This window comes from Lissotriton vulgaris, chromosome 6, assembly GCF_964263255.1.
Source record: "Lissotriton vulgaris chromosome 6, aLisVul1.2, whole genome shotgun sequence".
NCBI classification, from domain to species: Eukaryota; Metazoa; Chordata; class Amphibia; order Caudata; family Salamandridae; genus Lissotriton; species Lissotriton vulgaris.
Genome location: NC_141694.1, coordinates 1,657,922,488 through 1,657,937,215, shown reverse-complemented (window position 1 = coordinate 1,657,937,215; position 14,728 = coordinate 1,657,922,488). Strand labels below are relative to the sequence as shown.

Below are 14,728 nucleotides of genomic sequence, written 5' to 3'. Positions count from 1 at the left end.
TATACAGCGAGTGTAATTACCTGCTCTTGACGGGATCAGCAGTTCTGCTAGGCTGGGAGCATCCCTTCAGCCAACCAGACACTGCCACTTCCAACACGCCCCCAGATCAACCCAAACTCGCCACATGAGTGCTCGAGATGTCACTCAGAGCATGCAGGGTTCATACACTTGGAATAGAAGTGTGTCACTGTTAGCTTCTGGCAAGGGACTTTCGTTATACTTGCTGATATAACTGGTGGAAGAATAGAGATGCTCGGGTGTGTTCAACTTCGTAGCATTGGCAATATTATTAGCCGGTGGAAGAGTTGTCATACACTGGTACAGGCACCAATCACCCAAGTCTGGCTAAAAGATGTAATAGTCTGAAACGAAAAGGCAGAAACACACACATTCCTTCAGCATCCTTCCTCCAGCCTAAATATGTTTAGGTGGACCACAGATTGCATTTAGCATCACAGACTCCCCACAACTTACTCAGACTCGACACAGTGTCATGTGATGCCTCATAATGCAGGTGGACCTCAGATGCTGTGCGGCATTCACTATTACCCAGTTGATGTTTAATACCATCTTTATAGGCAGCCATGTCGACAAGACTGGATTGGCGACAACTCTGTAGGTGTATTCTACTATATTATATTACTTGAAAATTATGTTTGTTCTTATCCTTATGATGTAAGACAGATTGATGTGGAATGAAAGTTATAATCAATAAAAAAGAAAACCTGTAGCTGGAGCTTCTACTTGTCCTTTAAGGAATGCCTGGTGGAAAATTACGGGGAGTACTGACACTTATCAAGAAGATGGGTTTTCAGAAGGCAAACAATACCCACATAATGAGGATCTGACTGTGCTTTTCTTTGCCTTTTTTCTGCCATATGAGAGCATTAAACAAAAAGAGGTAGCATTTTTGTGAAAATTTTTTCATCTCAAAAAATGGCTGAAAATACAGTATCTCAAGGGATGTTGAGAGAAACTCCTTTAGGGAATGTTTGGAAAGATTTCCAAGTTAAAATTAGAAACCTCTGAGCTTAGTGCTCCGGCAACTACTCACTAATAGCCAAAAAACAGCACAGGTGCTATTTCTTTATGCTGCAAAGTCAGTTTTGCTGCCTTAAATGGCTGCAACCTGACTCGCTTAGTTACAATAGCTTTGCCATACTTTTTTCTTTTAGAAAAAGGTTTGCAAACAAGGTTTTTCTTATCTGGTATATATGTTTACTTTTTAAATTGTCTGTTTTTTTATTTAAGAAAATAAATAGAATTTAGCCAATGGAGCTTTTACATGGGTCACTATCTTTGTTTTTTATTGAGTAGGTGTGGGTGTTTTTTTGTTTTTGTTTTTGCGAAAACAAAAAATATTTGTATTGTAAAATTGCTCTGAGATTATGTCCGTTGGTAGGATAAATAGGTGCTCATGATGATCAATGGAGATCACCTGGAGAAAGATTTATTGTGTACAGCTTCAAAGTAGGTATTTTCCAGACTTGAAATATCCAATAAACTGTACACGTCTTCAGAAAGAGTACCCATTGAAATGTTTTCACAGGGTCTGTTATGCGCCTGCCCGCCTTCATAAAATAGGTCGCAGACCCAATCAGAATTGCATTCCATGTGGGGGAGGTGAAGGAGGGTACATTCCTGCACATGATCTGAGTGTGTCTGGCTTTTCACAGAAACTGGCCAAAAATTCCCTCCACTCTGGCTCGGATGACTGGAGTGGACCTTGAAATGGACCTAGAGCTTGCATTGTTGTGGATTATGATGGGCTGGGATGGCAACTGGGCGGGTAAGGAATTAGTGGAATTAGGCTCGTTGATTGCCAAAGGTGAACTCTCCCACATTTGGAGGGTTCTGGTTACTCCCACTATGACCGAATGGAACATATGTATGGACTTTTGTGCTGTGGCAGAAAAGAGAATCTACTGGGGGGGGGGCAGAGGGTGGGTGAGGGACTGCCCTCAGCAACCGTTCAAGAAGTGTTCCCAGATACCCCATAAAGGGAATTGATTGTCGCTGTCAGGGGCATCATGATTACATTGCAAGATGTCATGCTTCCTATTTATGCTATCTAATGTGGGGGAACGAGCCATGTTACTTCAAAGGTTTTGCACTGTTTTCTTGTGTTTAACAAAAATAGGAAACTCAATGAAAAGATTATACCTCCCAAAAAAGAAAGGGTGCCCACATGCAGAGTTTCTAGGATGCAGAATTTGGGACAGCGGTCAATGTAAGGAATCTGTAATTATGAATCCTTGTGAGAGGCGCAAGATGTAGACCTGGATAATACATTTTAGAAAGAAGGGGTGAATTCTTAGGTTGGATTTGTACCTCAACAGTGCCTTTAGTGGAAATGTACTACAAAATTAGATTATGTTAAATGAGGTGTGTTGGTATGTGTGTGAGTAATCAGAACAGCACTATTTTGAAGTTTGTTGAACTTGCTTCTTAATTTGTGTTGGCAATTTGCGAATCTCATGCCTTTTACATTTCATGATGTCTGCTCCAAAAACTAAAATACCCATCCAAAGTATAACTTAACATGAATGATTCATTGCACTGATAGGTTTTTCTTTCAATGTTTCCATCAGGATCTTTTGCAGCAGACGAATACCCTTGTTGAAGAAATGCTGCATCTTATTATAATGATTGTTGGTAAGAAAATTAACATTTAATTGCAATATATTTGTACAATTCGAAAAAGTGGATATTGGGATCCAGCTTAACAATACATTTCACTTAGCTAGGCGTAGCCTTAGACTTTCTTTTGAGTTACAACTTTCATTACTGTCCCACATTTGAAAGGTTTCTTTCTTGCGCCAGATCTAACCTGATAAAATCCCTTCTGAACTCGAGGTTACAAGGTACTTATTAATACAAGCTCCATTTTCTCCATTCATGCACCCCAGCTCGTCTCAGGCAGTTAAACCTCCAGTTCAGCACCCATTTTGCTGTGTCTGTTGTCATTCCTTAATTCAGTGGAAAACAACTACGGGATGGCTCTGATCAGCAAGGCTGAGCCAAAGTAACAATGAACAAAAGAAGGTGCCAGTGCTGATATTAATGGATTTCGTGCAACAAATGACCAAAGCAGAACTTGAAGAAATCAAGAACGGGAGTAACTACTTAATAGTTTTTTATTTTAGCATTATTTGGAAAAAAGAAGGCTTATATTTTTTTTTCATTTTTTACAAGGGGACATATTTACAAAAGGACACATGAAACTTAAGGACGTGATTGTAGTTCATCAATCATACAATATTCCAGGCATATCACAGACATTCAAAACACATTCATACCACTCAGGGACGGGGACTGGGTGAGACAAAAAAATACAATCTAAAAATATGTACACTATATACTACAAGATAAGCAAGATGTATACTACAAGGTAAGAAAAACAACAGGCCACAATCTGCGGACACAGTTTTACCAAAAATGAGAAAACAATTAATTTTATACTGTACAATCCTAAATAAATCTACAAACGAAACTTTTGTTGCTAGGAAAACTAGGTATTGTACTAGCGACTAAGAGAGGACAACTGGAAGCTCTTGCCGCTCTCGCAGACACCATGTGTCAGGGGCCTACGCGTTTCGAATCCCGCTGGTTTTCCTGGGATTCTCTTCAGGGCCTTATGTAGTATCAGTGGAAGAAAATCCAACTCAGAGAGGGAGGGGGGAAAAACTTCAATTGTCTTTTATCTGGTATACGTACTGTGTAGGCCTTCGTCTTAAGAACTGAGGCACGAAGGGAATACAGGATAAAACGAAGCAAAGCACAAGGTTTCTACCGGTGGCACGTGGTTACCGTGGATCCAGGCGGCAAACTGGTTATAATAGTTTGTAGTATAATTCTAAGCTGGTCTGGAAGTGTCCAGCAGGCCTATTTCAGAATTCCTTGATAATGCAGAAAGTCACTATCTTAAACACGCGTGCGGTCAGACAAATGCGCTAGGGATTAGTGCCGATTGCAACGCCAGGGGACCGGCGGCTGCCGACAGGCGAAAGAGCTTGAACTTAAATCAAGCCCCTCAGCGTGTTGGCTCTAATTTGGTAAAGCGTTTGTGCACGAACCAGGCGGCATCGGCTAACTTAATTTCGGATCATTTGTCTGACCGCACGCGTGTTTAAGATAGCGACTTTCTGCATTATCAAGGAATTCTGAAATCGGCCTGCTGGACACTTCCAGACCAGCTTAGAATTATACTACAAACTATTATAACCAGTTTGCCGCCTGGATCCACGGTAACCACGTGCCACCGGTAGAAACCTTGTGCTTTGCTTCATTTTATCCTGTATTCCCTTCGTGCCTCAGTTCTTAAGACGAAGGCCTACACAGTACGTATACCAGATAAAAGACAATTGAAGTTTTTCCCCCCTCACTCTCTGAGCTGGATTTTCTTCCACTGATACTACATAAGGCCCTGAAGAGAATCCCAGGAAAACCAGCGGGATTCGAAACGCGTAGGCCCCTGCCACATGGTGTCTGCGAGAGCGGCAAGAGCTTCCAGTTGTCCTCTCTTAGTCGCTAGTACAATACCTAGTTTTCCTAGCAACAAAAGTTTCGTTTGTAGATTTATTTAGGATTGTACAGTATAAAATTAATTGTTTTCTCATTTTTGGTGAAACTGTGTCCGCAGATTGTGGCCTGTTGTTTTTCTTACCTTGTAGTATACATCTTGCTTATCTTGTAGTATATAGTGTACATATTTTTAGATTGTATTTTTTTGTCTCACCCAGTCCCCGTCCCTGAGTGGTATGAATGTGTTTTGAATGTCTGTGATATGCCTGGAATATTGTATGATTGATGAACTACAATCACGTCCTTAAGTTTCATGTGTCCTTTTGTAAATATGTCCCCTTGTAAAAAATGAAAAAAAATATATAAGCCTTCTTTTTTCCAAATAATGCTAAAATAAAAAACTATTAATTAGTTACTCCCGTTCTTGATTTCTTCAAGTTCTGCTTTGGTCATTTGTTGCACGAAATCCATTAATATCAGCACTGGCACCTTCTTTTGTTCATTATTCCTTAATTCAGGTCGCATGAAATTCAGCACGTCTTGCTCTGGCCTGGAACTAGGTCAGATCTGTGCCCCTTCAACCTGCTGCCCTGAGCTAGGAGACATCCTACTATCCAACATCTTATTCTCCTGACAGGTTCAATAGTTTTACCTCACCTGAACCCCACCCTCTTGGCCAGTGCAAACTGTACACTTTTTCTCCAAGTATATACTATTGCTGTGCGTGGACAAAAACTGAACTCACTGTTGCACTTTCTTACAATGAGTGGCTACAATTGTGGCATTATCCTCTGTTAGGAGAGTTACTACACTTCAAAGTTTGTATAAGGGATTCTAGTCGCCTCCTAAACATCCTGAAGCTCATAGAAAACGTAATGAAGTGCCATTTACCCATGTGAGTCTTATTTCAGCGAGTACGTTGAGATAAATGTTAAAGTGTACTCCGCAGAAGTGGATTCTATTGATCAGCAGTTCTTTATCAGGAAAAGCCCTTAATATCTGACAGATTGAAAAGGCTCTCCAACATGATTTATTCATCTGATATCTTGGCCCAGGAGTTAAAATTAGGATTGTTTGGACTATACATTGACAAAAGGCTGGAGATGCTGTCGTGGTTGAAACGCAACATACAGTATTTCATGTATACAGTGTACATATTTCAAACTCAAAGTTAGCTTGAATAAAAAAATGAGAAGTGAAATAGCCAACATCTGCAAGTATTTACATAAACAGATGCTTTCCTTTATGGTTATTGAGCACACATGAAAATATTTCAGCCTCACTGAAAATAGGAAGTAGCATGTGAATCATATGTGAAAAATAGGTAGTCTTCCTAGCCACATTGACACCATGCCACCACACCTAATCGGGGTACTCTCCTCTATTCACTGGTTTTTATCACACTTCCTGACTTGTAGGCTTATGTGTATATTGATGAAGACTGCATAATTAACAGCCATTACTACTTATCAGAACTACACTGAAATGTCTGCTTTATGTTCTAGACTTTTAGTTCAGTTGTCTCTCAGGGTAAATTGAGCCTCAGGAATAAGCATATGAATCCTGGCTTCTGGACTGCATAGGCTCAAAGTGCAGCATCTAGTATTCTTTCGCCCTCTCCATTGGTCTAAGGTGGAAAGGAATTTGTCATGATTTATAATCTCTGTAGCTCTGTACTTTATTAGATTTTTTGTAACTGTATTAGCATTTAATTTCTAAATGTATGCATGCGTCATGCTAATTACAATTTCTTGTGATGATTTATAAGTGAAGAATTCAAATATCTGAAAGAAACACGTTAGTATTAGATTCCTTACCTTAGAATATCCCCAGGCGTCAGTCTGGATCCGGGAACTTTTGCGTAGCAGTACCCCTGCGCGTCGGTAGGCGTCGTCTGCAGGCGTCCCCTGCGGCTCCGCGTCCGTCGTCGGCGTCGTGCGCCGTGATGACGTCGCTGGAGTATATAGACGCCGCCTCCGCGCGCTGACGTCAGTTCTTCTTTTTTCCGCGCCAGTAAGCGCAGATCCGAAGAGCAGTACTCCGGTCTTTTGACCAAAGTTTGTTTACTTCTTATATCTTTTTGGTGCCTGGTAGGATGCCCGGTTTCAAGAATTGTGACGGTTGTGACCGCACGATGTCGGTCACGGACCATCACCGACTCTGCCTCCGGTGCCTGGGCCCCGACCACGACGTGGACGCCTGCGTCGATTGCCGGGCTCTGACTAACAAGGCTAGACGGGAGCGGTCCCGCAAGCTACTCGAGCTCCGGGTGTCGGTCCCGCGTCGAGAGCGGTCCCGGTCCGGCCGGAGGTCCAGTGAGCGTTCGAGGGAGCGGTCGCGGAGCCGTGCCGAGCGCTCCGGAAGTCGTCACCATTCGTCGGGCTCCTCAGGTAAGAAACACAAGAAGTCGGGGCGTCGTCATCGTACCTCCGACTCCCCCCGACGCTCGCGCGACGCGGCCGGGGGTTCGGGTGACCCCACCCCCGCGGCTCCGCGAGAGTCGCCGGCGCGGCCTGCTCCATACCCTCCGGTCCCTGGGCAAGGTGCGACGCCTGAGGAGATTGAGGCGTTCCTCATGGCCATGAGGGCGCTCACTTCTCCGACGGGGCCTACGGCGCCTTCCGGCCCAGTGCTACCGTCCGGGGGCCCTAGCGGTTCGGGTGTCCCTGCCTCGGCGCCATCGGGTGCTCCGGCCCCGGTGCCGCCGACGGCTCCGACCCCGGCGCCGCAGGGGCCTTCGGGGTCGACGCCGGCTGGTCTACCGGCCTCTCCGGCGCCGATTCCATCGGGGTTACCCCCGACGCCGTCCCCGCGCGGCGCCGGTTCTCCTGTGCCGGCTCCGGGCGGCGTCGTCCCCATACCCTCCCCGAATCCGGACGCCGAGTCGGACCGACGTCGCTCGACGCCGGGCTCGACGCCGATGGGGCCTGTGAACCCCGAGGAGCCGGTCTACATTGTTGACTGCGAATATGGAGATGATGTAGAGTACGGAGAGGGTTGGGAGGGGTCTGAGGACCCTCTGTCACGTGAGTGTCAGTACGACGTGGACTGGACAGGTGATTTGGGTGATGCCAGTGGTCTGGACGACTCTCCTAACCCTGGCTTTGTCTCTCCTCCTTCTGTGGCATCGGAGGAGGGGGCTGCTTATTCAGTGGTGTTGATGAGGGCTGCCAAGGCCTTACACCTTGAGCTCCCCGTCGCGGCCGTGAGGCCTAACATCCTCACTGAGGTCTTCAAACCGCAGTCATGCCCACAGGAGCCACTGCTGCCGTTTAACGAAGCCTTGTCAGACGTTCTTTTGGGCACGTGGTCCAGGCCCTCTTCAGGTTCGCCTGTTGATAGGAACGTGGCCAGACGCCACCGTCCGTGCCCGGACGACCCCAAGTTCCTGTCCACCCATCCCACCCCTGAGAGTCTGGTGATCCAGGCCTCGACTTCCCAGACCGCATTCCCGTCGGCCCCGCCCGACCGGGAATCTAAGAGGTATGACCAGTATGGCAAGAAGGTCTTCTCGTCCCTGAGTTTGGGACTGCGGTCTTGCAACACCGCTTGCCTCTTGGGCCGCTACACCCACTCTGTGTGGGATACGGTCGCGGAACTGCTGCCAGAATGCCCCATGGAGGTGCGGGCGAAGCTCGGCAAGGTTGTGGCTGAGGGCCGAGATGCAGCAAAATATTCCATACGGTGTGGTCTTGATACGACCGACTTGCTGGGCAGAGCGATGTCCACGACGGTGGCGATTCGTCGCCACGCCTGGCTGAGATCCGCCAACTTTTCGGCAGATGTCCAGAATGCCTTGATGGACATGCCGTTTGATGGCTGTCGCCTGTTTGGTGACAAGGCGGACCACGTGCTGGAGCGCTTCAAGGACTCCAGGGTCACGGCCAAGTCCTTGGGTCTCTCGACCCAGCGCCAGCAAACGGGTTTGTTTCGCTCCTTTCGTGGCCAAGGAAGGGGCGTCCCCACACGTGCTGCCAGCCACGCGCCGCAACAATCTTTTCAACGCGGTGGCGGCCGTGGAAACCGCCGTGGAGGCGGTCGGGGTCAACGGCGGGGTCAGGCCACACCTCCCCCCGCAGCATCTGCCTCCAAATCCTCCTAGTCCATGCTTTCAGGCCCATGTGACGCCAGTGGGTGGCAGGGTTCGCCATCACCACGCCCGCTGGCGCACAATCACATCGGACAGGTGGGTGCTGCAACTCGTCCGAAGGGGCTACTCCCTCCCCTTCGAGACCAATCCTCCAGCCATGCCACCGCAGAACCACCGTGTGTCGGGGGACCACTTGACACTTCTGCAGGAGGAAGTTACGGCCCTCTTGGCCAAGGGGGCCATCGAGCGCGTTCCTGGGCCGGAAGTAGGGCGTGGTTGCTATTCCCACTACTTTCTGGTGCCCAAGAAGGACAAAGGGGGCCTACGTCCTATCTTGGATCTACGGAACGTCAACGGCTTCCTCCGGAAGGAGAAGTTCAAGATGTTGACATTAGCTCAGGTCTTGGCTGCTCTAGACCCGCAAGACTGGATGGTAGCGTTGGACTTGCAGGATGCGTATTTTCACATCCCCGTCCTGCCGGCCCACCGGCGTTACCTGCGGTTCACGGTAGGCCAGGAGCACTTTCAGTTTACCGTGCTCCCCTTCGGCCTTACCAGCGCCCCACGGGTGTTCACCAAGGTGTTGGCGGTGGTCGCAGCCCATCTGCGCAGGTTAGGGGTTTCAGTCTTTCCCTACCTAGACGACTGGTTGTTGAAGGCGGGCTCAACCCAGACAGTCGTCCACCTCCTTCAGATGACGGCAGACCTCTTGCACGACCTGGGGTTCTCCATCAATGTGCCGAAATCACACCTGTGTCCCTATCAAAAGCTCCTTTTCATTGGAGCGGTTCTGGACTCGGCGCAGTTTCGGGTTTATCCTCCGGAATGGCGGGTCCGGGATATACAGGCTTTGATTCCCATCTTTCAGCCGCTATCCCGGGTTTCGGTCAGGTTGACGCTGCGGCTGCTGGGGCTGATGGCTTCCTGCATCCTTCTGGTGCATCACGCCCGGTGGCGGATGCGGGCTCTGCAGTGGGACCTGAAGTTTCAGTGGGCCCAGCATCAGGGCAACTTGTCCGACCACGTCTTGATCTCGGAGGGCACTGCGAGACAACTGCAGTGGTGGCTTACGGACCGCGATTGGGTCAGAGGCAGATCCCTCTCCCTTCCCCAACCGGAGCACATTGTCGTGACGGACGCGTCCCTCCAGGGCTGGGGAGGCCACTTGGGAGAGGCGGAGATCAGAGGCATCTGGTCTCCGGCGGAGTCCCGGCTCCATATCAACCTGTTGGAGCTACGGGCGATTCGTCTAGCACTGAAGGCATTCCTCCCCTTTGTCAACGGGAGTGTAGTGCAGGTGTTCACAGACAACACCACCGCCATGTGGTACTGCAACAAACAGGGCGGGGTGGGGTCGTGGACCCTTTGCCAGGAGGCTCTGCGCCTCTGGCAGTGGCTGGAACGTCAGGGCGTGACTTTAACGGTTCAACACCTGGCAGGTTCTCTGAACGCCAGGGCGGACGAACTCAGCCGTCGGTGCTCGATGGATCACGAATGGCGTCTGAACTCGGACGTGGCGCAAGGCCTCTTTCTGCAATGGGGAGAGCCTTGGTTAGATCTATTCGCCACAGAAGAGAACGCGCAATGTCATCAGTTCTGCGCGTTGGAGTTTCCAAGACGGCACTCGCACGGCGACGCCTTTCGGCGCGAGTGGAGTTGCGGTCTGTTATACGCCTTTCCGCCTATACCACTTCTGCCCAGAGTGCTGAAGAAGATCAGGTGCGACCGGGCCCAAGTTATCCTTGTGGCTCCGGACTGGGCTCGAAGGTACTGGTATCCCGAGCTACTCAGCATGTCAGTCGGTCCCCCGATCCGCCTGCCCCTTCAGGAGGACCTTCTGTCGCAGCAGCAGCGGACGTTCCTCCACCTGAACCTGTCCAGTCTCCACCTCCATGCTTGGAGATTGAGCGGCGGCAGTTGAGGCCATTTGACTTGCCTCCTGAAGTCTGTGATGTAATTCTGGCAGCCAGGCGTCCCTCCACAAAGTCGGTATACGCCTGTCGGTGGAACAGATTTGTGGCATGGTGCACAGCAAAGGCTGTGGATCCTCTTTCTGCCCCTCTATCCGAGGTTCTTCTTTTTCTTCTCTCTCTTGCCCAGCAGGGCTCTGCTCTGGGCACTATCAAGGGCTACCTTTCGGCCCTTTCAGCCTTTCTAAGGCTTCCTGATCAGCCTTCTTTGTTCAAGTCCCCAATTGTAACGAGATTCTTGAAGGGCATCACACACATGTATCCACCTGTTCCGTTTGCGATGCCTCAGTGGGACTTGAACCTTGTTCTAACCTTTTTGATGTGTGCTCCCTTTGAGCCCCTTCATTCTTGTCCTCTCCGTCTCCTGACTTTAAAGACGGCTTTCCTGGTTGCCATCACCTCTGCCAGGAGAGTGAGTGAGCTCCAGGCTCTTTCTGTCCAACCTCCTTTCCTGTCCATTCATCCTGACAAGGTGGTTCTAAGGACTAGACCTTCTTTCCTGCCCAAAGTAGTTTCTGCTTTTCACATCGGGCAGTCCATCACCCTCCCCTCCTTCTTCCCGCCTCCGCATCCTTCAAAGGATGAGGAGCGGCTCCATCGTCTGGACCCAAAACGTGCGCTTTCATTTTATATGGATCGCACTCGCCAGTTCCGGGTGGATGACCAACTGTTTGTTGGCTACGTGGGTGCGAAGAAGGGACGGGCGGTTCATAAACGGACCATCTCTCGGTGGGTCGTTCTATGCATCAAAGCGTGCTACTCTTTTGCTCGGAAGGAGCCTCCTGTTGGGCTGAGGGCCCATTCCACTCGGGCCACGGCGGCTACTACTGCCTTGGGCCGGGGAGTCCCCTTGCAGGACATTTGCCAGGCGGCTACGTGGGCCTCGCTGCACACCTTTGCGAGGCACTACTGCCTGGACAGTCAAGTCCGGAGGGATGGCTTCTTTGGCCGTTCTGTCCTCCAGCACTTTCTGGTGTAGGAATGTATTGGTTCGCAGACCCACCACCGGGGTTGGTATTGCTGGGGTATCTATTCTAAGGTAAGGAATCTAATACTAACGTGTTTCTTTCAGATGAACGAGTTACTTACCTTCGGTAACGATATATCTGTAAGAAACATTAGTTAGTATTAGATTCCTTACCGAACCCACCCATCCTCCCCGTTCTGCGAACTGATACCTAGGGTTAAGGACATCCCTTTCAGGGCCCTAGTTTCAAATGGCACCAGTGTTGGTTCTCACATGGCTCTGCGTGTTCTGGCACGGAAAAGCTGTGTACAAAGAACTGACGTCAGCGCGCGGAGGCGGCGTCTATATACTCCAGTGACGTCATCACTGCGCACAACGCCGACGACGGACCTGGAGCCGCAGGGGACGCCTGCAGACGACGCCTACCGACGCGCAGGGGTACTTCTACGCAAAAGTTTCCGGATCCAGACTGACGCCTGGGGATATTCTAAGGTAAGGAATCTAATACTAACTAATGTTTTTTAAAGATATATCGTTACCGAAGGTAAGTAACTCGTTCATTAGGGATAGTGACCTCAGTGTATCCTCACAGGTGATACTTCCTAATAATTTCTCTTCTTGTAGTCCTCAGTTCTAGTATTTATAGTTGTCCTCATTGTACTCCTCCTTCTGCCCGATCCCTTGCAAAATGCAAGGCTGTGGTTATTGATTTTCGGTTCCCAGGGATGTTAAGAGACTGTACTCATAGAAAAACACATAAGTGCTTTTTGAGGATTAATAGGGCAGGATGAGTATACAGGGCAACTAAAGTGATTGGCTCAGCTGGAATGCTTAAAGAGGGGCAAGTCTGCCCCCTGAGGTTTTGTTTTCATGGTTGCTAAAACATTCGTTTCTTTATTAACTGTGGCTCTTCAGTCGTCCCTGTATTGATTCTCACTTGCCATTGTCTTGTACACCTCAGACAGGGATTATACCATCTGTCTCCTGTCTTAATACAACATAGTCTACTTGTGCTGTGCTCAGTCCCTTTCAGCTTGTCTTTCCTCTTTAGCATTGTTGGTCACTGATTGACTTCTGTGCTCAAGTTTGACCTTATGGTTCCTTGTCTCTGGGTCCCTCATTTACGCTTCTGTTTGATTAACTCCACCCATCTGGACCTCCAAGGGATGAATTATTGATTGGACCACACCATGATTCCTCCTGGCGATCTGCAGGTCACTCCCGATGTCAACAGCAGTTGCATAAGTGGCAGAGCTAACTTGCTGGTCCTCCTTTTCTACATCCGAGAGAAAGTCCAAATCAAATGCCTACTTGGGTTCTTTCCTCTAGTATGGAGCTTCTAAATGACTCTTCCCAGACCTACTCTCAGTGTCTGTTACCTTTGTGATGACTCACTTTATTACATCTGGATGCATCACCCAGTGTTGCAGTTGTAAGCACTCCCAGCATAGATCCTTATATAGTCTTGGGAGCTTTTGATTTCCTTTTTTAGAGAATATACTGTTATTTTTGGTTCTACATCAGGCCCCCAAACTGCAAAGATTGTCCCCTCAGCAACTGACTTCATAAATGGGTATTACAGATATACCATAGGAATCCTATCCTGTGCTATGTCAGGGACTAGATTTATGATCAGTGTAGATGCCCTTTAACTACCCAGAGTTGCTTCCACATTGTACTTTTGAGTGTCTCTTCAGCCACTACCCTGAACAGTGCATTCTGATCCTACTTTTAAAAAAATGGGCATGCAAGTCTCCCAAAAAATGTAAATAAGTATAGTTTATTTATTGCCACTCTGCGTACTTTCCATATGAAGGACATTCTGATGGATACTTTGTCCTGCAGATTTCTTGAGGTGCCAGAATGAATCTGGAAACTTTTTCACCAGGCTTCAGTAACAAGTTTCATGCACCACATGGCTGCACCATGCATCCTCATCCACGGCTCCTCCCACCATAAAAGTGACGACATGGAGAATATAAAAGTGACAACCAGAGTGTGGGGTCAGTTTTTGTTAATTCCCTCCACATTTATCCGGGTCTGGACAGCGCCTTTGGTGCTTTAATAATGAAATTCTGCAGCTTTTGACAACAAGTAGTACACATGTCTCGACCTACGATTTCAGGGTTCAGATCCTTTTGTAGATTCCCAAAGGTGATGTCCTTATCAGATCAACACAACATCGCACTCCTCGAGTAAGTCTAAGCACAAGAAGAAGGCAAAGAAGCACGTCGCTCTTCGCCTTCTCCCCGTCGGTCGGCTGATGAGACGTGGCAGGATCCAGGGCGCATAGTCGCTCTAAGGCTCTGTCTCCGCTGCCTGACTCAGGGACGACTCCACGCCTCCCCTAGTTTCCGGGAGCCAGGGCGTTCCTTGCCCAGCTTCGTACATTCTATGAATCCCTCTGCTGTGTCTTTGGGCAGCCCGGCTCCGTTGACGGGCCTTCGGGCCCCAAGGAGCCAGTTGGGGGCCCTAGGCCTTCGATGCCAGTTACTCCGGACCTGGCACTGGAGGGCCCCCGTGGATCAAGGCCTGGATCCGGATTGATGTTGTTTGACCTCACTTGGGCCTGAAGCTCCCTACAGTGGCAGTCAGGACTTATCTCCTGGTGAAGGTGCTTCAACCTGCAGCAACTTCCTCTGAACCCTTCGTTCCCTTTAATGAAGCCCTCACAGACGTCCTTCTGGGCACTTGGTCCAAGCCCTGACAGGGACTCCTGTGGAACAGACGATTGCCCGCCCCCACTGCCCATCTCCAGGTGCTCCCATGTTCCTCACCCAACGCCCTTCACCCGAGAGCTTTGTGGCCCAAGCTTCTTTTTCCAAATGCACATTCCCTTCCGCTCCCCCAGACAGGGAATCCAGGAAGCTGTATCATCTTGGGAAGCGCAAGTTCTCTTCTTCCAGCTTGGCACTGCGGTCTGTGAATATCACGTGCCTCTTGGGCCGATACTCCCGTACAATCTGGGATACGGTGGTGCAGGTGCTGCCTCAGTGCCCGGAGGAGGCCCGGGCTGTTCTCTCCAAAGGCGTGGCAGATAGGAGAGACGCAGCAAAATTAACAATTCGCTATGGACTGGATACCACCGACTCACTGGGCAGAGCGGTTGCCACATCGGTAGTCCTTCGGCACTACGCCTGGTTGAGGACTTCTGTTTTTTGGAGGGATGTTATTTCA

General features: G+C 49.0%; 1 protein-coding gene across 3 annotated transcripts in view; it reads left to right on the top strand.

Moving 5' to 3' along the window:
• The window catches only part of UBR2 (ubiquitin protein ligase E3 component n-recognin 2), a 1,804,160-nt gene that overhangs the window by 649,717 nt on the left and 1,139,715 nt on the right, over nucleotides 1–14,728 (top strand). For all 3 annotated transcript variants that reach the window (XM_086927821.1, XM_086927820.1, XM_086927822.1), the window contains one exon: nucleotides 2,592–2,655. In XM_086927821.1, coding sequence (XP_086783947.1) covers nucleotides 2,592–2,655 — 64 coding nt within the window. The remainder of the gene's footprint in view (nucleotides 1–2,591; nucleotides 2,656–14,728) is intronic.